Source organism: Haliotis rufescens, unplaced genomic scaffold (assembly GCF_023055435.1).
Source record: "Haliotis rufescens isolate VD_foot unplaced genomic scaffold, xgHalRufe1.0.p SCAF_16, whole genome shotgun sequence".
Classification (NCBI taxonomy): domain Eukaryota; kingdom Metazoa; phylum Mollusca; class Gastropoda; order Lepetellida; family Haliotidae; genus Haliotis; species Haliotis rufescens.
The window spans coordinates 34,357,420-34,382,877 of NW_025963846.1; the positions used below are offsets into that span (position 1 = coordinate 34,357,420).

Consider the following 25,458-nt stretch of genomic DNA (forward strand, 5'->3'; position numbering starts at 1 on the left):
TAATTTGTAACTTACATATTGTTTACTTCATGGATCCCTTGTGACACAATTCTGCATTATCATGATGATAAGTGAGTGAGTGAGTTGAGTTTTAGGCCACTTTCACTATTATTCCGGCAATAGCACAGCGGGGGACAGCAGAAATGGTCTTCACACATTGTCCCCATATGGCGTATCGAACCCAGGCCTTAAGCTAGACGAACGGACGCTTTTACCTCAAGGATCCCCACCGCCCCGATGATGATATGGTTTGATAATGTTTTGGGAACATTTTTTAACATGTCAAATTATGTAGTGTTCTTTACTCTCTCCAGGTGGCGCAACGTGTATGGGTGCAACGTGGAAAAGACATTGCCCCTAATGGCGCCGTCATGAGGACGTCAATTCTGGGGATACACCAGTACTGGGACACTGATGCCGTGGCTGATAATGCCATTGCCATATGTAAGACGACCCATTACGATCCAAGGTTAGTTCATGCTTAGATCGGTGCTCCTCCATCACAGTTTTCAATGAAGTTCTCTTCAATACGATTGTTTGTATATTCATAGTAAGTTTTGAAATCTGTATGGGTCAACTTATGTTAGTTTCTTGTACGATTGTTGGTCAAATAAAACAGTTAAAATCTTTGGAATAACTATTCATACTCGTATGTCAATTGAAAACCCACAGAAAGAAACCAAACATTCTCATTTGAATAAGATGTTCTACTGAGATACTATGCGTGAAGATCTAACACACCTCCAGGAGCTCATGTCAGGTGATTTTCTTATAGGCCAGTCAGCGTTCAGGCTTCTAAATTCTTGGTACAAGTTCGCGAAGCATCTTAGAGAAGCATATTGAAACGAATAAAACCGGACTGATACGAATGCCAAGACATGATGCGCGCTATTTCAGTGTTGTTTAGACATCCTGTCGTTTCTGAGCGCCACAGCATCTGCACCCGAACTTTTGAGGGTACTATGTTTCCGTTCTATGGCGGTTTATTTTTGACTGAAATTTTTAAATCAAGGTGATAATGGAAATGAAGCAAAATCTTTTTAAGAAACCAATGCATTCTTCAGATAGATTTGGGGTCATAGCTGGCTCAGGGTTCACCTGATGTGATCTTCGTGTCGGAATGAAAGATCTGAGTAAAGTGGGATTGTAAACCAATTAGTATGGGAGCAACATATGCATCGATACATGCACTCAAGACTGACGACTTTCATCGAACGACTTCTTAATCTTTTGGTTGAGGGACGTTTAGCGGCCAAAGGTTACACACCTCACTGTCTGGCATTGCTTACCTTTGTAGTGTCAGGATCCGGTGGGCAAGAGCGTCGGTCATGATGTAACAGCCAAGTGGCGACAAAGTTAAATTAATTGCTTACTTCCATGTGATAGGCCGTATGGTCATTCTCATCACAAATTGAATTTCCGATATCAATGATATTTTCAGTTTTTGACTGACAGTCTGCATTGACATGTTTCTATTTTGGAGAGAGTATATTCACGTCGAATGGCCAACGTTTCAGTTGTGGTTTGGCTTTGTTAGATGCCAGGCGTCAGTCGTCGCTGTGTCCGCCGCGATCAGTATGATGCTGAAGAGAGAACCACAACACATGAAGAAGAACGGCAAGTACAAAGTCCAGCAGATCATAGAAGACTGCTTCCAGATTGCGTCCAAATGTTTGGAGACAGATGACCAGGTGAGTGACGTGTCCAGGTCATGCGTGAGTGAGTTTAACGTGGCTTTGAACAGTGTTCAGTTAAATCAAGGCGTGTCAGTTTGATGTGGGAGGAAATCCCGAAGTGATGTTAGTCGTAAACATTGACCATGTACGTTTTGTTCGTTTGTTTGTTGTTTAATGCCGCTATATGACGGGGTCTGTAAATTATCTAGTCTGGACCAGACAACCCAGTGATTGGCATCATGAGCATCGATCCACGCTATTGGGATACGATGACATGCATCAACCACGTCAGCGAGCCTGACCACCCAATTCCGTTAGTCGCCTCTTACGACAAGCACAGTCGCCTACCATATACGTGAAACCAAGGAGCAGGGTTAAGGTAATGACATTTTATAGACGTGGCTAATTCTGGATTCGAAACCCCCCTCTCCCCCATGTCGTGTTAAGGTGGGTTTTTTATAGTACCCCGATTATGACCCCTTGAACTTTGCATAAAGACATCTTCCCGAGGCAAGAGAGTTAACTGACTATTAAAGTCCAGTTTCCACCCTTGCCAAACTTGGCTGGTATTATGGAGTTACATTTCGGCTGGACTAATGAGTCTATGCATAGTCCAATAAAAATCGCGCAACGAAATCGAAATCCGGTTAGTAAACTGTCGTGCAGATTTCGGTCGATTGCATGATTTGCAAAGCACCTGCTTGCCAACTCGTTGTCAACATATATTTTCCGAGTCTTTTCACGTTTTTGATTAAGGTGCTCACGTGATTTGATGCCCTTCGCGAGGTAAGACCCGTTTTATCCTAATATAGATCTTGAATATAGATCAGATCGTCTTGACTGTGTCAAATAAATGCAAGTGATACTAGAGATGGAATCTGATTGGTTCATAGGAGAGGCTTATAAGGTACATAACTCGTAATAACCACTCGTGGCGCTACGATTGAGCCCAGGAATTCCAGCCTAGTTCCGCAAGGGTGGAAACTGAACTTTTAAAGTCAGTTAACTCCCTTGCCTCAGGAAGATGACATAAAGATGACTCATGGGGAATGCAGTTTTGAACTAAGACTAACAATGGTATGCAACATATGGTTAAATTAATCTCACTGTGTGCAGTATTTACTTTAAGTGTTCACTTTACCGTTAGAATTTACGTTGTGCTATTGAATAGTGTTTCACTCTATAGAAACAGATGCTGAAGACGTATCTGGAATGTGAGAAGATTAAGAACCTACATCTTGATGAACGTCGAAAGATCGGCTACACCTACAAGTGTCTGGGCTGCGGGTTCTGGGCACTGAAACAGAAGGACTTCAGGAATGCACTGCAGACAATTGTTATGGAGGTTGGTATAAGTGGGTATAACAGGCTTTAGTCCGGACCATTACACGTACACACACAGACACACAGAGACAGACACACAGACAGACAGACACACAGACAGACAGACACACAGACAGACAGACACACAGACAGACAGATAGACAGACATACAGACACACACACACACACACACACAGACACACACACACACACTAAATGATAAATAATAAATTTTACCGAGTTTTTGATAACTTTGACTGAGGCTGAAAATTGCGGTAATGCTCGTTCCCGAGCAGATCTTGAAAACTGTACAATATGTTTTCACCAAATACGTCTAGTATTGAACTGGTGCCTTTTGATATTTTGGCATTAAAACAAATATATTTCTAGTTGCCATCGCAACAGCTTTGGCTTTTGAATGGCATTAGATCTCGTTTCCTGAGCAGATCTTGAAAACTGTAAATATTTCTTCACCAAATTTAGTACATTAATAGGCCTAGTTGGGAACTGGTGCCTTTTGACAAGTTTGGGATTTTTTGAAAGGATCTAGGCTGTAAATGGTGGTAGTCGTCGTTTCCGGTGCTAACCTTGAAAACGTTACAAAATGGCTTTACAAAACTTGGCACAGAGACAGGTCTAATTGTGAATTTGTTCCTTTTGATGGTTTGGGATTTTTTAAATGATAATTTCTGTTTTCATGGCAACATGTTTCATATATACACCTCGTCAAAATTTGTTTGATTGTAAACTTGATTTGTTCAGAGTTCAGGGGACATTAAATGTCCAAGGGTACCAAGATACCATATTGAACAGTTTTATTGAGCTTCATTTTGATAACCATGCACTTGCCACCCGTCCTGTCTTCATGGACAACACTGTCCGAGCACGAGCTGTGACTGACTATCTCCAGAACAACGTTATTGAGACCCTGCCTTATCCTTCTCGATGCCCTGACCTGAATCAAATGGAGCATCTCTGGGATCAGCTGGGATGTAGGGTTAGAGCCAGGGACACCCCCAGTACAGAATCCCCCTGGAATTGACCCATGCATTGCATCAGGAATGGCAACACATCCTCAACATCTGTATATTATTTATTCAACTGTGACATGGGTACAACGTTACTGACATCTTTTTGAAATCAAGTAACACTTTTGGTTGCTTTTGTTTCGCTTTTCTCTTTTCTCATTATCAAAACATCTTGGTGGTGTGATACGTTGTCGAGGTGTATATTATTCACGATAATTATTTACCATTGCGTGGGATATTGATGACTTTGTCCTCTTGTTGAAACTCCTCTGAAACTACAAGGGCAATGGAGCTGGAACTTTGCATGAATTGTCCCAGCTATGCTGTCTCAAAACATTGCTCTCAAAATACTAAGCCATTTTCAAACATGGTCACCTCAATGCCACATTTAGAAACCCTTAATGGCTATTAATTGGCCATCTTTTTTCAAAATGTCTTGCAAGTTAGTATTGGTGTAATTAATAGTGAGGTGTAACTTTATTTTCAATATTAGTAAATTTTATGAATGTTGCCCTTAAAAATAAAAGTAGCTGTAAAATCAGACACCCACATCTTAGACGTCACCGCAAACTAGCCTGCCTCCATGTTTCATCAAATATTCTGCATACATACAGTAGGTTTTGGCATATATTTGCCAGGGAAACCAAAAAAAAGGAAAAGAAATTGTTCGAGCAACATTGGGGGAGGATGACCCAGAGACCATCCTACACCTTTGGATATACAGGAAAATAGCAAAACAAGTTCATCAAGGCTCAAACTATCGGGTTTTTTACCAATTTTACTTGTGTGTCAGTTACCCCTTGCCTGATTTTATTTTGAAGTTTCAAATTAAATTTTGCAAACAGATCTTGTTCCTAGGAACCACTTGGTACAGGGTTTAAACTGGTGTGTATATAATGACCAAAAGAAGATCCTAGTTAGTTCAAGGCATCACTATTTGCACCATACATCATTGTCCTAAACGATGTTGCAGAATACTTTATTTCCATTTTCACAGAATCTTTCGCTCCAAATTATTTTAACGTCAACATAGATATTTTTGTACCAATGAAGGCTGGAGTGCCTACAAGTCAATGGAGATAGAGGGCCATTTGGCTCTATTTTTAACTGTCCGATCGGGACATTAGTTGCCCAGAAGTCTAAGGCGCCGAAACTCCGAATACAGATTTACGGGAACTGCATCCGCTTGTCATAGTTTCTAATTTCCCCACGATTATCATCCTTAGTCTCTCGGGTTTCCGAAAATGCCCGTTTTTACCTCTATGAGTCGTGTCATTTTGGTTTATCCTCCCACGTTTATCCACTAAAGTACCATTCTAAACTGCCTTTAACAGTACCCCGATGATGCATCTTTAACTAATCTATAATGCTTCTTATTATTTCATCTCTATAGGGAGGTGATGCTGACACAAATGGCGCTGTAGCCGGAGCTCTCCTGGGCTGTAAGTTGGGAATGTCTGGGCTTCCGGTTTCGTGGGTGTCAAAGCTGAAGCACAAAGCCTGGCTAGATGAGAAAATAGAAAGGTAAATTACATGTTCCAACGAATTAATTAATGAGCGTTTTCGTAAACAGTTTCTATTATCTATCTTTTTGTTGGAAAATATCAACTCTAAACATTGAAAGTGATTACAGCTTAATAAGATGAATTTTTATTGCCTAAAAGAAAACCGCCGCCATGTATATACTCATTCTCCAATCATTTTGCAGATACCTGAACGTGTTGCAAAATATGAAAGGAAGCACTTCAAATGGAAAGAACATCTCATCACAAATACCATCAATTACAATAACAAGTTGATTTCTGCCTATTTATCCCTGTACTCATCTGAGGCTAGTATTCTAAGCACTACTTAGCTTTGTTTATTCGGAAATCTATGACTTATTCCAGTTGTTGGATTCCCTTTGGACTTGATGTGTTTATGTGAGGTGCACATTTTAGGATACCTACTTAACCTTGTATCCCGGTTAGGGGCAGACCATTGGAAATGCCTCACATGCCTCCTGCATTCCAGTTGACAAAATACTTGTTGTCCTTGTACGTTGATGTGGTGTATATGTTATTTAAGTTCGGTTTTTGTTGTTTACATTTTTAGTGGATAATGTATGTATGAAGGTGTGTACCTCATTAGATTCTTGTTCAATTATGTACATTTATATTACAATATTTGTTGTTTTCGTTTCATGATTTTATTTTAAAGTTGTCTTTTCAGGGATGTTGGATTAATTCATTTATATTCTTTTGTAACTTTTAAATATTTTTTAAGTTTCTATGTTATATATAGATAGCATATAAGGTATATGTCATAGATGTGTGTAACTGAAAATGCATAAGGACAGTAAATACAGTGTTATATGTGCCAAAACTGATTGTCAGCTATGCTAACCACTACTTTTGTATTTTCGACCCTTAATTTAAGCTTTTTTCAAAGTTGAATTATGACAGCTTGCAGTTTTGTCTGTGATATATTACTAGAATATTACAATTTACATGCTTTCTTCGAATCCTGTATTTGTTGTTCTTTATTCTGTACAGATATGTTTTACCTACTGTAACGGATGGCTCTGATTTCTCAGAAACAATGGGTTGGGGATTGTCTGGTTAAATGTCCAGAGAAACAGCGGGTTCAGGTTTGTGAGAAGAGTTGGGAGTATATTCAGAGTAACTACCGCTCAGGGTTTGTGAGAAAGAGTTGGGGTTTAATGGGGAGAAACGACGGATACGGGTTTGTGAGAAACGGATTCCCTTCAGAGAGAAACGACAGGGCGTTCTGTTAAAACGGAGAAACGGCGGGTCATTGTTCGTGAGAAACAGCGGGTTGAGGATAGAACTAAAACGCGGGTTCTGTTTAGGGAGTAACGTCGGCCTAGGTTTGTCAACACCTAATGCTGGGTAGACAGCAGCAGTGGGTCTAGATTTGTCTTGTAAAAGATGTAGAGAAGCAGTGAAACATGTTTTTAGACAGGTGGTCCAATTTCGAGCATTGGTTCCTTCGTTTTTGGATAGTGTAAGTCAAAGAACGACAGAAATTCACCGTCACAGTGGAATTGTTTGGCGATTATCTCCTATGAACAAAATGCCAACACGATACAACAAAGAGAGATACAACAAAGATACAACTGTGTGAGTGAGTTACGAAATAACGTCGCATCTGCATTATTTCAGCCATATTTGCCTTCCGAAGGATGAGGATATATTGATGATACTTAATGGTGATTGACAAAAACCTTACGTTTTTGGATTAGAATTGATTTGTTTTCACTGGTGGCGTAGAAAATTATCAAATCCTACGCCATTTGACAACCATCGTTGAATATTCTATTTATTATATAATTCAAGCTATTTTGCGAGAATTTTATTCTCCAACTAACTGCTCGAACCGTTAACCGTAGGGACAAACACCCCATATAGTGAGCAACATAGTTCCATCTTCGGAGATGAACGGCACATAGTAACGAATTTATTATTATGTTTTCAATAGAACCAAACTGAAACCAAACACATTCTCAACTTATTAAACTTATATTTAACTTGCTGGAATGGTGTGTAATGCTTGAGAAAGTATATGCATTTCGCTACTCTGTCAGACCTGGCGTACATTCAAAACAGGTGTCTATTCAAGAATTTACGGTTGGCGAGTCTCTGGGCCAACTAAATGTGATCTTACTTTCACTCAATACGGGTGCTGGAGGTAAGGCACGGGACACTCTTACCCTGCACTGAGTGTGATCACTGGATGTTTAAATTGTTTCGTGAGTAGCGGCTGTGGATATTTTAAATGTTTTTTGTTTTGTTTGTTTGTTGTTTAACGCCGCACTCAGAAATGTTCCAGGCTATATGACGGCGGTCTGTAAAAAATCGAATCTGTACCAGACAATCCATTGATTGACATCATGAACATCGATCCACGCAATTGGGATACAATGACATGCATCAACCAAGTCAAAGAGTCTGGCCACCCCATCCCGTTAGTCGCCTCTTAACGGTTAAGATTGTGTTTGTTTGTTGAAAGCCGCACTCAGCAATATTCGAGCTATATTATGGCGGTCTGTAAATAATCGAGTCTGGACCAAACAATCCAGTGATTGATATCATGAGCATCGATCCACGCATTTTGGATAATATGATCTGCATCAACCAAGTCAGCAAGCCTGACCACCCGTAACGGTTAAGAGTGCTGGCTCGTCGCTCTAACGACAAGGGATCGATTCTCTATGAGTACCATGTGTAAAACCCTTTTGCTAGTTTTACGGACCGTGATAAGTGAGGCTGGAATTCTTCTAAAAGCGGACAGCCTCCGTGGTCTAGTGGTAGAGCGTCCGCCCGGAGAGGGGAAGGTACGGAGTTCGATCCCCGGCCGCGTCATACCAAAAGACGATAAAAGATGGTACTTGTAGTTACCCTGTCTGGCGCTCGGCATTAAGTGGCTGGTCGGCTCGGAGTCAGTATACTGTGTCTGAGTGGGGTATTCATGTTAAACTGCGGTATGGTATCTCAGTGGGCTAGCACTATAAATCGGCATCAGTCCGGTCTAGTACAAGCAGCCACATACACACAGGTGCATGCACGTCGCTATATAAGTGCAATCAACCCAATTTCACCTCACCTCACCTCACCTCCCCTCTTCTAAAAGCGGCGTAAAAATAACTACTTACTAGTGAGTATGGATTCTTTTCTAGCGGTTCCTCTATAATTACACGGTTTAAAACGGATATGCAGTTTTATGATGTAATCGGGAGTTTTTGGATGCGGGGCTCCTTGTAAGGGTGCAGCATGTCTTTGCTTAAACTTAATCTAAGTGTTGGGCTCAGTCTGCTCACTTCAAATGTGAAGCCGCCATATGTGACGTAGATGTAACTAAATGCCAATAAGCATTATGGAATCAACCACATAACCAAATCTTTAGCCGGAGGGAGACTTCTATAAACTGTCACTTGTCTCCTTTGGTAAATAAAATGTGTTTAAAAAAGAACGCTAAAAATCAGACAACGGCTCTGAGAACTTTTCAGTGAAAAGCGATAGGCCAACATAGCTGTAATCAAAATGCCTTGCACTGATCTAACGCAATTCCCCGGGACTGGTTGTTGCCTTTGTTATTCTTATTTCCCAGTGAGTACCCGGATGTATAGCAGAAATCTAGACTAGTTCACGACCTCTGCTGCGCCATTCGTAAGCGCATTAGTCACTTTTATGGGTAGTAATAAGGGCGTATGGTCACATTGGTCAACAAAATGAAATACAATTTTCGAGATAATAAGGAAATGTAGGTATATTTGTGGGTAGCATTGGTAATGGTGACGAAGTTTTGATAAGTCACTTGCTTGGTAATTTTGCGATTTTCGTTTACACTATTTCGACTTGCAACACAAAGTAAATATTTCACCTGAGCATTCCTTTTTATATAGTGTGTATATTTTTTTACTGTCAAAATGTGTAAGAAATTTATTAAACGTCTAAATAATCAGTTATGTTACAAAGTGACTGAAAAACATTTCCATCTATTATTATGATAACGAATTGCAAACATTTTGATGTTTAATGTCATCACCAAGAGACTGAAAATGTTACGTTGAAAAGTACATTTCTATGTTGTTTGGCTTCTCATCCTACATAATAATCTTTTGTGATGTTTTTAGGCCCTTTTGATCTTCTTAATCAATCTGGACAGATTATTTAGTCAAAATGACTGAAATATTTACACATTTTATAAATTGCCTGAGAGAATCACATTTTACATATTGACGGTGATATATACACGCTTACAAAGGAAAAGACCTGTGAAAACAACGTCTATCGCGCATTGAAGAATTTCCCAACCAAGACGTAGGGAAACAAGAACGAATTATCGGTTCAAATGAAGGAAAACAAAATGCAAATACCATAATTACAACCTACCAAGTTTATGTGTATAAATTTTAGACAGCTTCCTTGTTCGAGGAATGTATCCGTGAATATCCACACAAAGGAACAATATCCCACTCGTCTGCAGCTGTACAAAGAAACATATTCGATGTCACGTGTCTCTGTAACAATCAAATATTTTAAAAGATATATATCGTTTCGGGATATTATAACCCGTGTTCGTTTCTCAACTGATCACTTGGATTGTTTCAGGTGTTTCACATAGGTGTCAAGTCTCATGGGTCGGCTGAGAAAGCCCACGTGACAAATATTTTCATAACGTCCACGGTTCCTAAAAAATCCATTGAGTGATTGATAACAACGATCAATCAATCAACGTATTATCAGTTAACCCTTTGAACAATGTATGTTTTTACATCGGCACTTCACGCCATGATATGTGTGTATACTCTTTGTTTTAGTAAACCTAGACATGTAAACACTCACTTTTGACATATCCACTGTGCAAGATAACAGTGATTAATCAATCAAAGTATTTTCTGTTAATCCTTTGATGACTAGGAACGATCCGTTGATTTACACAAAAAAGTAAATCAACTGATCATTCATCTCTTGCTGGGCTGCCACGTGCATCTTACATAACACACATTTCACCTCACTTCAAACCTGGATTTAGATTGAATAATTACCCCAGACACAATAAATGCCAAATGGGAACCTTTGTCAGGTAATCTAAGTGGTGCTACCACTAATTGTACCTGTAATAAATTCATTAACTGAGCATCAAGTGAATGGCGACAAATACACAAGTGTAAGGTTATACGAGAAAACGTGAATGACAACAAGGGAGTAGTAATCGTATTATCGACGCAATCCGAAATCCGAAAATGCTTTCACTGCATGGATACTTTTTTAGTATTAAACTATAACCATCTGGGGTATTTCCAAATGACGCTTCCGATGAGCTCCGCCGTTCTTTCTGTCTGTTTGTTTAGGCTTAAGAAATTAATTAACATGCGCCCTTTGTCGAAATCTTTATAGATCACAGTTAACCAATCAGTGTTTATGCAAAAATGCGTAAAACAACTATTGCCTCCAGCCTCCAAGTTTATTTAGCTGTCCTTGCAGACGGTAGCCCAGTCTCTTGTCACGCTCAGTTGCGTTGCGTATCATCCGGGTACTCACGGGGAAAAAAACAATAACAAAGGCAACAACCAGTCCGGGGAATTGCGTTAGATCAGTGCCCCTTTAACTATACGTGATTAACACAACTGCAAACGAGCAGGTTGTTCTACGTCTTAAAAATTAAAGTTAACGCCCACTCACTCATTCAATGCTCATGGTAATGTATGTACGAGACACTGTAGGCTGGGGCGATATTTTATGAGAAAATGCAAACACAACCACAAAAAGAAATGTGCCTGTTTTTTTTATTCAGGTTACAGATTCAAGAACACGAATTCAAGAACTTGACTTGGTATCCTGCAAAATAAAGAAAACATGTATGAGGTAATAAGTCCTACTCTTCATGCAACAGCGGTGACGGATCACCCAATCAGTCAATTCCCTAGTACCCCCTTTACCCATGTCACAACTATGCACTGATTCAGAGCGCAGACACATGACTCTCTAGAACTACAGGTGTTTTCAATTACTTGCAAATACAGAAACGGACGCTTCTTAACTACCATTCACTAAATGCTCCCAAACTCGTATCATGCCATGTACTTCCTATCCGAAAACATAATTTCCAAATCGTGATCTTATTTAAGACAACTTCGTGAGCGCAACAGAAACTGGAACAGAAGGAACCGTGTTTTGGAAGAGCATCAAAGATGACCTTGACCTTAGAAAGGTACATGGTCGTTATGACTTGACCTGTAATGGAATGACCTCAGATCTTTGGGTAGCTTTAATTAGAGTGGGTTGCCTGCGAGCTATTCTAATCTGGACTCCCAAGGGGGCTGCCAGCAAGTACCCATTTGGACACTCCTTTTGCCATGCCAGAAAACCATCGAGGTGGGTTCTATTCTCTGAAGTTCCTGATTGTGTTTCTGGGTGTGACAACACCATGCCCATGAACGTGTTGTTTTGACTAATGTGGTAAATGTCGAAGACCTGCATCACCTCGGGCTAATATGTCGCGATATAACTGACACAGTATTCGAAACAGCGGTAAAAGAAAACTTACTTACTCAGGTTTACACAGAAGAACATGCCCTTCCTAGTTCCCCTTCTTCGCGGCTTCCACTTCGTTGCAGTATTTTATGTGACTAACTGCCAACTGCAAAAGGGTCAAAGACAAATAATAATCTGGAATATTCCAAGGGTCGGGTTATATAAAAAGACAATAATTTTGTTTCCTTTGTTTGATGTTTAACTTCACAACCAGCAATATTCCCGCTGTAAGTCTTGCCTGGTTGTTGGGCGCGGTATGAATAAATTAATGAATAAATTAATTAACTAGTAAATATAAATACTATTAAGACCTTTATTACCCAATATTATGGACCTTCGGTTCAGGTAAACTGCCACCCAAGGCATTTTACTCCGAAAAGACGCTAACAGATATTAGACGAGTGCACAACCTTGACGTGAACCTACCATTTGCAGAACAGTTTCCATTGCTGCTTCGGTATTTGTCTCTTTCTGAAAAGGAAAAGAAGAGGGGTGGGTGTACTGAAAATCAATTCCTATCTAGTAAAACCTACCAACATATGATAAGCCCAACATTAATATTTCTGTTCCGTTGGAATATAAAGTTAAGACCAAAAAAAAACCCAAAACAAATCCATACATAATAGTCTTCCCATAAATGTCTCTCCAGCTTTCTTCAAAATTTAATGTAATACTTCTTTGTGTTTCTTTGTTGTCTATTTGAACGTGGCACCCAGTAAGATATACCGATCACTTTCAGAGAGCAGTTCTGATGAGTTCTACAACCTATTGCTAGAGTCCAATCTGATAGGAACCTGTAGAAAGGAGTTTTGGAAATTGTTTGTTTATTAATTGTTGAGCGACACACTAACCAATATTCCAGCTACAGGGGTTTGTAAAGTTAGCAGCTTCAATATATATAGCCAATACCAGTATCATAGTACAACATTGAAGAAAAGGGATGTACTGAAGTCAACATACCAAGTTATGTGAGGACGAATTCATCAATTTTCACTATATATACCTGTGTAAAACTATACACTAATCTCAAGTCAATCTCAGGGCAGGTGTTTTCCATTTTTTCTTAAACCCGTCATCATTGATATACTGCCCCTGGACCAAGGAAATACAAATACAATTTTCAAAACGCGGTGTTAACTCAAACCGTTCAGTTTAATGAAGTCCTGCTGCAATGCAGTCCAGAAAGTATCAACGTGTTGGCAGACATGCTAAAGGCTGGGGTTGTGTACTCACGTATTCTAAAAAAAAGATACAACAATTACATATATATATATGTATATTTAGACATTCATTGCTGGGGATTTATTGCTTGTTACAAGAGGTGAGGTGAGGTGAGGTGAAATTGGGTTTAACGTCCCGCCCAAGATTATTGCACTTACATAGCGACGTGCATGCACCTGTGTGTATGGCTACTTGTACTAGTCCGGACTGATGCCGATTTATAGTGCTAGCACACTGAGATACCATGCCGCAGTTTAACACGAATACCCCACTCAGACACAGTATACTGACTCTGAGCCGACCAGTTTTAGCCCCTTAATGCCGCGCGCCAGACAGGGTAACAACAAGTACCTTCCGCTCTCCGCGAGGACGCTCTACCCCTCGACCACGGAGGCGGTCTTGTTATAAGAGTTCATTCGCTATTTATTAAAGTCTGAACTATATGTTTATCAGTGGTTATAGTAAATCTTTACATCAGTATATATATATATAGCATTCAAATATGAAAATCGAATCTTGACCAAACAATCCAGTGAATGTTTTTTGCAAGCAACGATCAGTTGGTTTTACTATAACGATCAACCAAGTGCCAGGGTCTGACCAACCTATCCATTCAGCCGCCTCGTACGACCTGTATATGTTGCTATAACCACGAATAGATGGCTATATCATCCAATACAGGATAGAGCGTTACAAACAACTGCAATTATATACACCTGGGAAAAGGTTAGGCACAGCTTTGTAGATTTTACCAAATAATGTAGTACCTTTGGAAATCGTATCCTTTTTAAATGTTAGGATAAAACACATTTACTTTTGCTTACAAGGTTACATACAAATGCTGAAATACAGTAACAAAATTTGATTCTCTGATGACATGTATTGTAAATGATCCACGACAATAGTTATTTAACGACTCTTTCATTTGCTTATTGTCTGCACCAGGTGCACCAGGTGCACCAGGTGTCTGTGGTTAGGATTACAATGAGCGAGTGAGTATGGTTTTACGCCGCTTTTAGCAATATTCCAGCAATATCACCGCGGGGGACACCAGAAATGGGCTTCACACATTGTACCCATGTCGGGAATCGAACCCGGGTCTACGGCGTGACGAGCGAACGCTTTAACCACTAGGCTACCCGGCCGCCCCTCGGTTTTCAATGAGATCAATGTGACATGTAGATATATCCAAAAAATATATGGAAGTTCTGGATATATGAAAATAAAGGATTGGTGGCGCTTAATTTAATTTGTTTCCAGGTGTAAAATATATGATGTATAATCCTTACTTCCGAGTGCGTTCACTGCATCCTTCAGTGTCTTTTCTGCCTTGGAATACTGCAACAGTGGGGTCGTTTAAATCATTGATGTATCGACGTCGACGAGCCAACACTACTTTTGTCATCGACAATTTCAAAAGGGAAGTTTAAATAATCATGCGATGTAATTCTGAATCATAACTTATAAAACAATGCCAACGCCTTTAAATTATCGTCAAGTGATATTGTTTAGGGCTTAGCAAAGTGTAGTAAAATAACCCAAATGTCATTATAAAATTAAACTGATACGTTTCCATCTACATGAGATGTTTTGTTTGTTTGTTTGTTTGTTTGTTGTTTAACGCCGCACTCAGCAATTTTCCAGCTATATGACGGCGGTCTGTAAATAATCAAGTCTGGACCAGACAATCCAGTGATTGATACCATAAGAATCGATCCACGCAAGTGGGATACGATGACATGCATCAGCCAAGTCAGCGAGCCTGAACACCCGATCCCGTTAGTCGCCTTTTACGACAAGCATAGTTGCCTTTTCAACGCCACACTAAAATTTAGCAATATTCTAGATATATGACGGTTGCCTGTGACAGTAGACACACTTGTAGTTGCTACCATGAACAACGACCCACAGCGTTGAGTATATTATTGACTCACAAACAACCAATTCACCAAACCTTGTCAATTGAAATGCCTCGTACCGACCAGTATACGATGTTTGGGACATATTCTAACCCAGAATACCATCGGGGGTTCAAATGTAAACGCAGTCTGTTTTAAGTTAAGAGTAAGACTGCACTATTGATGTTACTTTTGCATGTATGGACGAAAAACTACACGTCGAGCAATGAGTGAGTGAGGGAGTATGGTTTTACTCCGTTTTTAGCAATATTTCAGCAATATCACTGCGGGGGACACCAGAAACTGACTTCACACATTGTACCCATGTCGGGAATCGAACCCGGGTCTTCGGCGTGATGGGCGAACGCTTTAACCACGAGGCTACCCGACCGCCAAATCGAGCAAAGCGTGAACATAACGTACAATGTACAATGTGCAGGTATAGGGACGAATAGAAATACGTATATTTTCTGAAGAATAAACATATCAAATTAACAGCCTTAAAACTAATCTGAACTATAAGATACACGAAATAGAAAATGTTACAGCGATGGATATTTCAACCACGTCAGTGCTTTCTTGTAGAACCGTACTCAAAGCTCCATCGGGGGCACGGATGGCCCAGTCGTCTAAGGCGCCGCGATTCGCTGTGCAGAGTTGCGTCCCTTGGGCACGCCAGAAACCTATGATTGTGGGTTCTAATCCCGGTTCGCCCCGATTATGTTTCTAGGTTTGTCAGCACCATACCCGTGATCGTGGGTTTCACCGAAGCGGTAAACGTCTTAGACCTGCATCGCTTCGAGCTTTCCTCCCACATTAAGCTGACACGCCGCGATATAACTGGAATACTGTTAAAAGCGGCGTTAAATCCAACTCACTCACTATAAGATACACATGTACTGGCAAAATAATATCACGTGTACTTACGCCCATGTCATTAACCGTCTTGCAAAAGTGGACGAGAGGAAACGTCGACTGAAATATAGTGCATACATCTTATTAACGTGAAACTAGTGCGATGCTTACAAATATACATTTAAATCGGAAAGACAAATTCCAGGTTTCATTAAACTCGGTCCGATATTTTGTCAAAAAAGATGAATCCAGTAAACATCTAATTTGCATCCTAAACTCGCGGAAGGGCAAATGCCTTGATTTTGTTTGTTTTTTTGTTTGGTTTTGTTGTTTTACGCCGCACTCAGCAATATTCCAGCAATATGACGGCGGTCTGTGAATAATCGACAATCCAGTGATTGATATCATAAACATCGATCCACGCAAGTGGGATCGATGACATGCATCAACCAAGTCAGCGAGCCTGACCACCCGATCCTGTTAGTTGCCTTTTACGACAAGCTTAGTCACCTTTTACGGCAAGCATGGGTTGCTAAAGACCTATTCTACCCCGGAATCTTCACCGGTCGCAAATGCCTTCATCCTACCTTGCCCGTCTGTAAAGCATCTTCCTCCCCGGATGGCGCCTACAAACACAGAGGGAATTGTTTGCAGCTACACCGTTTACAGTCAATTTATGGATAAATAATAGAATATAAGTTCCACATTTTTTGGTAAAGATTAAGCTATGTAATTCAAAGATCCGAATGTCCTGAAAGCGAATTTAAAATGTGAAAAAAAACCGACCAGAGGGAGTTGTTTATCTTACAATAAAACACAACAGGGAGGATAAACCACGAGGGGTGTTTTTGTATACGATAACTAACGACGACGAGTCGTCTATTTCGCATATTAGATGTCAACATTATGTACAGCCTCTTTGAGGATGTTGATAAATTTCACAAGCTTTAAAAATATTTTCCTGTATTAAATAATGGTCACACCCTGAATACAATCCGATCGCGGCAATGTCGGACAAGTCAGGATGGTTAAGTTTAGTATTTTCTGAATATTCTCGATCAACTGACGACCACTATGTGTACATTTTCTCCCATTACAGATTGCCATATCTCGCATACTTTTTGGATTCGATCGTGAGGTCATTGCCTTTATCTGCCTTGTCCATCTACCTCTAATGGGAACAATTCACTACCCTCTACAAAATAGCGTCGTCCAATTTTCGACGTCATCGAATTGCGACCATATGATCGAAGCTCCAGATATGACGTAATGTTAGAACAATGGTTTATCGTGAAATAAACCACGCATCCTTCTTCATTGTTCTTTGCGATTAATGGCGTTGCTATCTTATATAAAGGAAATAAAAAAATATAATTTATCCCAACATAACTAGAACAGGCGATGACAGTCAGTTACATTTTGCTACAAACCATTGTTGCTTCTCCGATGAGAAAGGCGAACGCAACAGCAATGTAAATAGCACTGAAATTCATTGTTTACGGTCTTGATTTTGGTGACTGAAAATAAAACATTCACATTTTATGGCCAGGATTACGCAATATGATAAGTGCAGTTCATTATTACATAATATTAAAAACATAACATTATTCACAGCATTCTAATTACACGAATATAATGTTGTGCAGGCAGCAGTGTTTCAGCAAGAATGTTAATCTGTTTCAATGTATTTTATACAACAGGCGATGCAATACAATACGAACAGTCAAAGGGCAAAATATTGTTTTCTATGTGCCAATAAAGTGTGATGAAAAATAAACAACAACAAAAAAACACACACACAACAAAAGCATGAAGAGCAACGAGTATCACATGAATAAGATTTATAGATACGCACGTTCTGTTGTACTTATATTGATTACATCTAGTACCTACAAACCTGCACATGCAACCATTACTTGCACTAAACAGCGATGTGTAAGGACGAACATATGATCAACGAGCATACGAACATTCACAGTCTGAGCAAACATGGACAATCAAATAATACTTAATAATAATAATAATAATTGATTTGTAAAGCGCCTAATATCCATCGACAGTTGCTCACTGGCGCTGTGACAAGGTTAAAAGGTAATATCTATGTACATATGCCTACTATCAGGAGATCTATTTAAAAACTGAGGTGAAGAAGTGGGTTTTGAGGAGAGACTTAAATGTTTCCTTAGAAGCAGAGTTTCTCAGATTCAAAGGCAAAGCGTTCCATAACTGTGGACTGCAAAATATACTTACTCGTTTTCCTTGTCTGTCGTGATTTTGATGTAATTTGGTTCCTTATATATACTGCAAATGCAGATGTCGGCTCAATTTAAAAATGATAGAAAATCTATAAATTATAATAAGATGCAAGGTTACTGTAATATATATGTAATGTATATGTATCGTATGTGGTATATCCATCTGTCGCATCAGTGCCACGTGTTTGCCTGTTCTGTTCTTTAGTGTTAGGTTGCGCATGGAACCTTGAAACTGTCATTTCTTCAAAGTTGATGAAGTTATAAAATGATGCTGTTGTTCAACTGCAATAAGGTATTATTACTAATATAATATACTGAACAGCAAAAGAAACGTCACCCCAAGTAATATTGCATGAAAAGTTGTCATTTAAATATCTGGGTAATTTTTGTCAAAGTTTCTAAATTTTAACATTGCTGACAATAAAACCGATTGCCCAAACGCATCAGGGCAACGGCCATGATAACCCGATGTACGTGAGTTCTTTGCAAATTAAAATGCACATGCGTTCCCCAATTTCTTGGCCTATTAAAATCCACCCAGATCGGATAACATTCATTCGTTTGATGATTGTGAAATATGAGGCCTAGGAATTTTGCCTCCTCTACTACCTTGATAGGAGTACCATCTAAAAATAAATCTGGATCCGTATGTGGTTTGTATTTACGACAAAAGTGAATACAGTTTGCTTTGGATTTTGGGAATTTGACAAGAAACCATCGACACCAAGCCCTGGGACGATTGCAAGCTGGACAAACCACCCGGCAAGCAGCCAATGCATTTCAAGTCCACGTAAGGACCATATACAGGCTCTCCAGTAACGGTATCTGACCACCAACACTACAGATGAGCGACCACGTAGTGGAAGACCAAGGGTCACCACCCGACGTCAGGATCGTCAGATTGTGCGACAGCATCTTCAAGATCGCTTTGTTGCTGCTGCGGAAATTGCTCGACAGACCATGGGGACACACCAGCAACACATTAGTGCTGTCGACGATTGATGAGCAGAGACCTCCACTGTCACAGGCCACACCGAGGACCCATTCTTACGCCACGTCATCGCCGGGACTGTCTTCAGTGGGCAACACAGCACCAGCATTGGCGCCACCAGCGGTGGAGAAGAGATGATGAAGACGGTAAGGAGATATTATATTTAGATCAATTTTAGCTGCAGTGATGTGTGGTTGAATTCTGATTCCAAGTGGTGGAACAAGGTTTGATAGATTTTGAAACAGGTTTTCATACTGAGGGTGGAAAACACAATTGTATGCTGGATTTGATGTATTTGAGTGCAATTTAGTGATGTATTGCAGTGCAAGTTTAATGTGGCGCAGTTCGAGTGAAGGTTCATAGACCTCCACATACAAACTGTCCACGGGAGAGGTCCTAAAAGCCCCAAGACAGAGCCTTAGGCCCTGATGGTGTACAGTGTCCATTTTTTTCTAAATTGCTTTTGCAGGCTCCACCATAGACAATGGAACCACAGTCTAGTTTGGAGCGTATTAACGGTTTGTAAAGTGAAGGAGGGTGGTCTGATCCCCTCCCCACTCGGAATTGGAAACGACGTTTAACAAGTTGTGAGCCTTCAGGCACTTTGCCTTGAGATATTTGATGTGTGGTAAGAATATGAGATGACGGTCAAATATGAGGCCCATAAATTTGACCTCCTCTACTACCTTGATAGGAGTACCTAGGAAAACTAAATCGGGATCCTTGTCAGGTTTGTATTACGACAAAAGTGGATACAGTTTGTTTTCGATTTGGGGAATTTGAAGCCGTCTTCGTTCGCCCATTTTTGAATTTTGTTAAGACAGAGCTGTAGCTGTCTTTCTATTGTATTCATATTCTTACCACGACAAGAAATGTTCAAATCGTCCACAAAAAGTGAACCATCAACGCTATTAGTTAATACTTTAGTGAGACTATTAATTTTGATGCTGAAAAGGGTGACTGATAGTATGCTGCCTTGAGGGACGCCCTGATCCTGATCGAAATGGATGTTGTCCGCTCCTGTGGAAGTGTCATGAGATTGCCCTAGGGCAGTATATAATTCATGGAGAGAAAAAAGAACTATGACAAGCCTGTGCATTTACAACAATTAACTGCATTAATTCGTTCAGTTGAATGAGTTATGGCAAACCTACAACAGTACAAAGTTAATTCTGACGTGACCTGTAATGGGATATCCGCGGCGATAGCGAGAACCTGTATCTGATTGTAATGAGACTGAGGTAATCGAAGCATGTTTTCTTTATTTAAAGCATTAATTGTTTATTGTTAAGCAAGTTTATCTCTGCAGCCGATGTAATATGCAGCTACCAGCCGACTCGTCTCGCATCAAAACATGGGCTGTGTAACTTCTTTGATAGGCATTTAGAAGTTGGATTACTAAGTAAGGATAAGAATCAATGGATGAACAACTTCTTTATTACAATTAAGAGCGACGTTTCGGTGTAGGTTTCTAACACCGTGTAGGTTTCGCACACCGTAATAAAGACGTTGTTCATCAATTGATTCTTATCCTTACTTTAGGTCTTTGTACTCGCTGGCAGATGACCATGGAGTTCGCTGATCGCTGTGTCGGATTAACGGGACTGATTAATGAGTGATTTCGGTAATTCGTTGCAAATTAGATGTGTCGGAGTCAGAGTGCGAGCCTGTCGGATTAACGGGTCTTAATAGCACTGATTTTAATGGTTTGATTTAATAAGTGTCGAATAAAGCCGATTGTCGGATTAACGAGTGTCGGATTAACCGTACGTGACTGTTGTTTGTTATAGGGACTTATATGTCGGTCTTATTACATCTCTGGAACCTTTTATTTGTTACATTGACCGAAACACAAAGGTACGTAGTTTCAAACCTAAAGGGGGGCGGTCGGGTAGCCTAGTTGTTAAGGCGTTCGCTCGTCACGCCGGAGACCCGGGTTCGATTCCCGACATGGGTACAATGTGTGAAGCCCATTTCTGGTGTCCCCCGCCGTGATATTGCTGGAATATTGCTAAAAGCGGCGTAAAACCATACTCACTCAAACCTAAAGGGGGGCACGGGTGGCCCAGTCGTCTAAGGCGCCGCAATTCGCTGTGCAGAGTTGCGTCCCTTGGGCACGCAAGAAACCTATGATTGTGGGTTCGAATCCCGGTTCGCCCTGATTATGTTTCTAGGTTTGTCAGCACCATACCCGTGCTCGTGTGTTTCACCGAAGTGGTAAACGTCTGACACCTGCATCACTTCGGGCTTTCCTCCCACATTAAGCTGACTCGACGCGATATAACTGGAATACTGTTAAAAGTGGCGTTAAACCCAACGCACACACACACATGAATGCTGAATTCAGATTTAACTTTAAACGGTAATGTTCCGAATAACACGATCAACTGAATTTAAATGTGTCTCTTCATGTAAAGTCAAGCATATTCGATCATGTTTTCTATGCAGACGTTGTATGACCCGTGAAGATCCGGGGAAGAATAGGTCTTCAGAAACCCATGCTTGCCGTAAAAGGCGACTATGATTGTCGTAAGAGGCGAATAACGGGATCGGGTGGTCAGGCTCGCTGACTTGGTTGATGTATGTCATCGTATCCCAAGGTCGATGCTCATGATGTCAATCACTGGATTGTCTGGTTGAGACTTGATTATTTACAGACCGCCGTCATATAGCTGGAATATTGCTGAATGCGGCGTTAAACAACAGACAAACAAACAAACAAACAAACAAACAAACAAGTATATGATCATGGCTACAACAAAGCTTTCGAAACGTTTTTTGACAGACATGTGGAGTAAATTTCTAGATATTTTGCATCAGTGACATAAATAATGTCTGATCTAATTTCCTATTTTGACTTGTATCAAACGTTATAGTCCATTGCTTTTTTCAGGTGAACAGTTGACCTGCCTTTGCATGTGTTTGTAAAACATGTCACGGTTAGGCAAGAACACCATTTTGATAGTGATTGATAAACAATGGACTCTGCTTTAGCAGAAATTTCTTATTGCTATGGAAATGTTTGGTCGCTTCCAACGAGCCAGACACACACACACACAGACACAGACACACACTAAATGATAAATAATAAATTTTACCGAGTTTTTGATAACTTTGACTGAGGCTGAAAATTGCGGTAATGCTCGTTCCTGAGCAGATCTTGAAAACTGTACAATATGTTTTCACCAAATACGTCTAGTATGGAACTGGTGCCTTTTGATATTTTGGCATTAAAACAAATATATTTCAAGTTGCTATCGCAACAGCTTTGGCTTTTGAATGGCATTAGATCTCGTTTCCTGAGCAGATCTTGAAAACTCTAAATATTTCTTCACCAAATTTAGTACATTAATAGGCCTAGTGGGGACTGGTGCCTTTTGACAAGTTTGGGATTTTTTTAAAGGATCTAGGCTGTAAATGGTGGTAGTCCTCGTTTCCGGTGCTAACCTTGAAAACGTTACAAAATCGCTTTACAAAACTTGGCACAGAGACAGGTCTAATTGTGAATTGGTTCCTTTTGATGGTTTGGGATTTTTTAAATGATAATTTCTGTTTTCATGGCAACATGTTTCATATATACACCTCGTCAAAATTTGTTTGGTTGTAAACTTGATTTGTTCACAGTTCAGGGGACATTAAATGTCCAAGGGTACCAAGATACCATATTGAACAGTTTTGTAGAGCTTCATTTCGATAACCATGCACTTGCGACACGTCCTGTCTTCATGGACGACACTGTCCGAGCACGAGCTGTGACTGACCATCTCCAGAACAACGTCATTGAGACCCTGCCTTATCCTTCTCGATGCCCAGACCTGAATCAAATGGAGCATCTCTGGGATCAGCTGGGATGTAGGGTTAGAGCCAGGGACACCCCCAGTACAGAATCCCCCTGGAATTGACCCATGCATTGCATCAGGAATGGCAACACATCCTCAACATCTGATTTTCAGCATGAGGAGACGTCTTGCGGATGTGATCTGTGTATAGGGTGGCTACGCATATATTGACTTATATTGTTTATATATTTTATATATTATTTATTCAACTGTGACATGGGTACAACGTTACTGACATCTTTTTGAAATCAAGTAACTCTTTTGGTTGCTTTTGTTTCGCTTTTCTCTTTTCTCTTTATCAAAACATCTTGGTGGTGTGATACGTTGTCGAGGTGTATATTATTCACGATAATTATTTACCATTGCGTGGGATATTGATGACTTTGTCCTCTTGTTGAAACTCCTCTGAAACTACAAGGCCACTGGAGATGGAACTTTGCATGAATGGTCCCAGCTATGCTGTCTCAAAACATTGCTCTCAAAATACTAAGCCATTTTCAAACATGGTCACCTTAATGCCATATTAAGAAACCCTTAATGGCTATCAATCGGCCGTCTGTTTTCAAAATGTGTTGCAAGTTAGTATTGGTGTAATTAATAGTGAGGCGTAACTTTTTTTTCAATATTAGTAAATTTTATGAATGTTGCCCTTAAAAATAAAAGTAGGTGTAAAATCAGACACCCACATCTTAGACGCCACCGCAAACTATCCTGCCTCCATGTTTCATCAAATATTCTGCATACATACAGTAGGTTTTGGCATACATTTGCCAGGAAACCAAAAAAGAGGAAAAGAAATTGTTCGAGCAACATTGGGGGAGGATGACCCAGAGACCATCCTACACCTTTGGATATACAGGAAAATAGCAAAACAAGTTCATCAAGGCTCAAACTGTCGGTTTTTTTTACCAATTTTACTTGTGTGTCAGTTACCCCTTGCCTGATTTTATTTTGAAGTTTCAAATTAAATTTTGCAAACAGATCTTGTTCTTAGGAACCACTGGGTACAGGGTTCAAACTGGTGTGTATATAATGACCAAAAGAAGATCCTAGTTAGTTCAAGGCATCACTATTTGCACCATACATCATTGTCCTAAACAATGTTGCAGAATACATTATTTCCATTTTCACAGAATCTTTCACTCCAAATTATTTTAACGTCAACATAGATATTTTTGTACCAATGAAGGCTGGAGTGCCTACAAGTCAATGGAGATACAGGGCCATTTGGCTCTATTTTTAACTGTCCGATCGGGACATTAGTTGCCCAGAAGTCTCAGGCGCCGAAACTCCGAATACAGATTTACGGGAACTGCATCCACTTGTCGTAGTTTCTAATTTCCCCGCGATTATCATCCTTAGTCTCTCGGGTTTCCGAAAATGCCCGTTTTTACCTCTACGAGTCGTGTCATTTTGGTTTATCCTCCCACGTTTATCCGCTTAAGTGCCGTTCTAAACTGCCTTTAACAGTACCCCGATGATGCATCTTTAACTAATCTATAATGCTTCTTATTATTTCATCTCTAATTAATGAGCGTTTTCGTAAACAGTTCCTATTATCTATCTTTTTGTTGGAAAATATCAACTCTAAACATTGAAAGTGATTACAGCTTAATAAGATGAATTTTTATTGCCTAAAACAAATCTGCCGCCATATATATACTCATCCTCCAATCATGTTGCAGATACCTGAACGTGTTGCAAAATATGAAAGGAAGCACTTCAAATGGAAAGAACATCTCATCACAAATACCATCAATTACAATAACAAGTTGATTTCTGCCTATTTATCCCTGTACTCATCTGAGGCTAGTATTCTAAGCACTACTTAGCTTTGTTTATTCGGAAATATATGACTTATTCCAGTTGTTGGATTCCCTTTGAACTTGATGTGTTTATGTGAGGTGCACATTTAAGGATACCTACTTAACCTCGTATCCTGGTTAGGGGCAGACCATTGGAAATGCCTCACATGCCTTCTGCATTCAAGTTGACAAAATACTTGTTGTCCTTGTACGTTGATGTGGTGAATATGTTCTTTAAGTTCGGTTTTTGTTGTTTACATTTTTAGTGGATAATGTATGTATGAAGGTGTGTACCTCATTAGATTCTTGTTCAATTATGTACATTTATATTACAATATTTGTTGTTTTCGTTTCATGATTTTATTTTAAAGTTGTCTTTTCAGGGATGTTGGATTAATTCATTTATATTCTTTTGTAACTTTTAAATATTTTTTAAGTTTCTATGTTATATATAGATAGCATATAAGGTATATGTCATAGATGTGTGTAACTGAAAATGCATAAGGACAGTAAATACAGTGTTATATG

The 25,458-nt window shown here is 39.8% G+C and overlaps 2 protein-coding genes across 5 annotated transcripts in view; one reads left to right on the plus strand and one right to left on the minus strand.

Moving 5' to 3' along the window:
• LOC124118029 (uncharacterized protein YegU-like) overlaps positions 1-25,458 on the plus strand; it is a 52,046-nt gene that overhangs the window by 8,700 nt on the left and 17,888 nt on the right. For 2 of the 3 annotated variants that reach the window (XM_046480075.2, XM_046480072.2), the window contains 3 exons: positions 315-469; positions 1,538-1,691; positions 2,863-3,021. In XM_046480075.2, coding sequence (XP_046336031.2) covers positions 315-469; positions 1,538-1,691; positions 2,863-3,021 — 468 coding nt within the window. Of the gene's footprint in view, positions 1-314; positions 470-1,537; positions 1,692-2,862; positions 3,022-5,420; positions 5,552-5,735; positions 6,531-25,458 lie in introns of those variants that run through there. The other variant, XM_048397157.1, reaches the window with a different exon arrangement.
• Positions 11,301-18,310, minus strand: LOC124118032. Of its 2 annotated transcripts, none has more exons than XM_048397159.1 (9): positions 18,291-18,310; positions 17,471-17,557; positions 16,628-16,666; positions 16,113-16,160; positions 14,577-14,625; positions 13,300-13,304; positions 12,493-12,537; positions 12,080-12,172; positions 11,301-11,370 (listed from the first exon to the last, which is right to left on the minus strand). In XM_048397159.1, exons 2-8 carry the CDS (start codon positions 17,531-17,533, stop codon positions 12,113-12,115), a joined length of 309 nt encoding a protein of 102 aa, XP_048253116.1. In that variant the 5' UTR covers positions 17,534-17,557; positions 18,291-18,310; the 3' UTR covers positions 11,301-11,370; positions 12,080-12,112. The 2 variants fall into 2 exon arrangements, with proteins under 2 accessions (XP_048253116.1, XP_048253115.1); XM_048397158.1 differs by having other exon boundaries at positions 12,084-12,172; positions 18,291-18,309.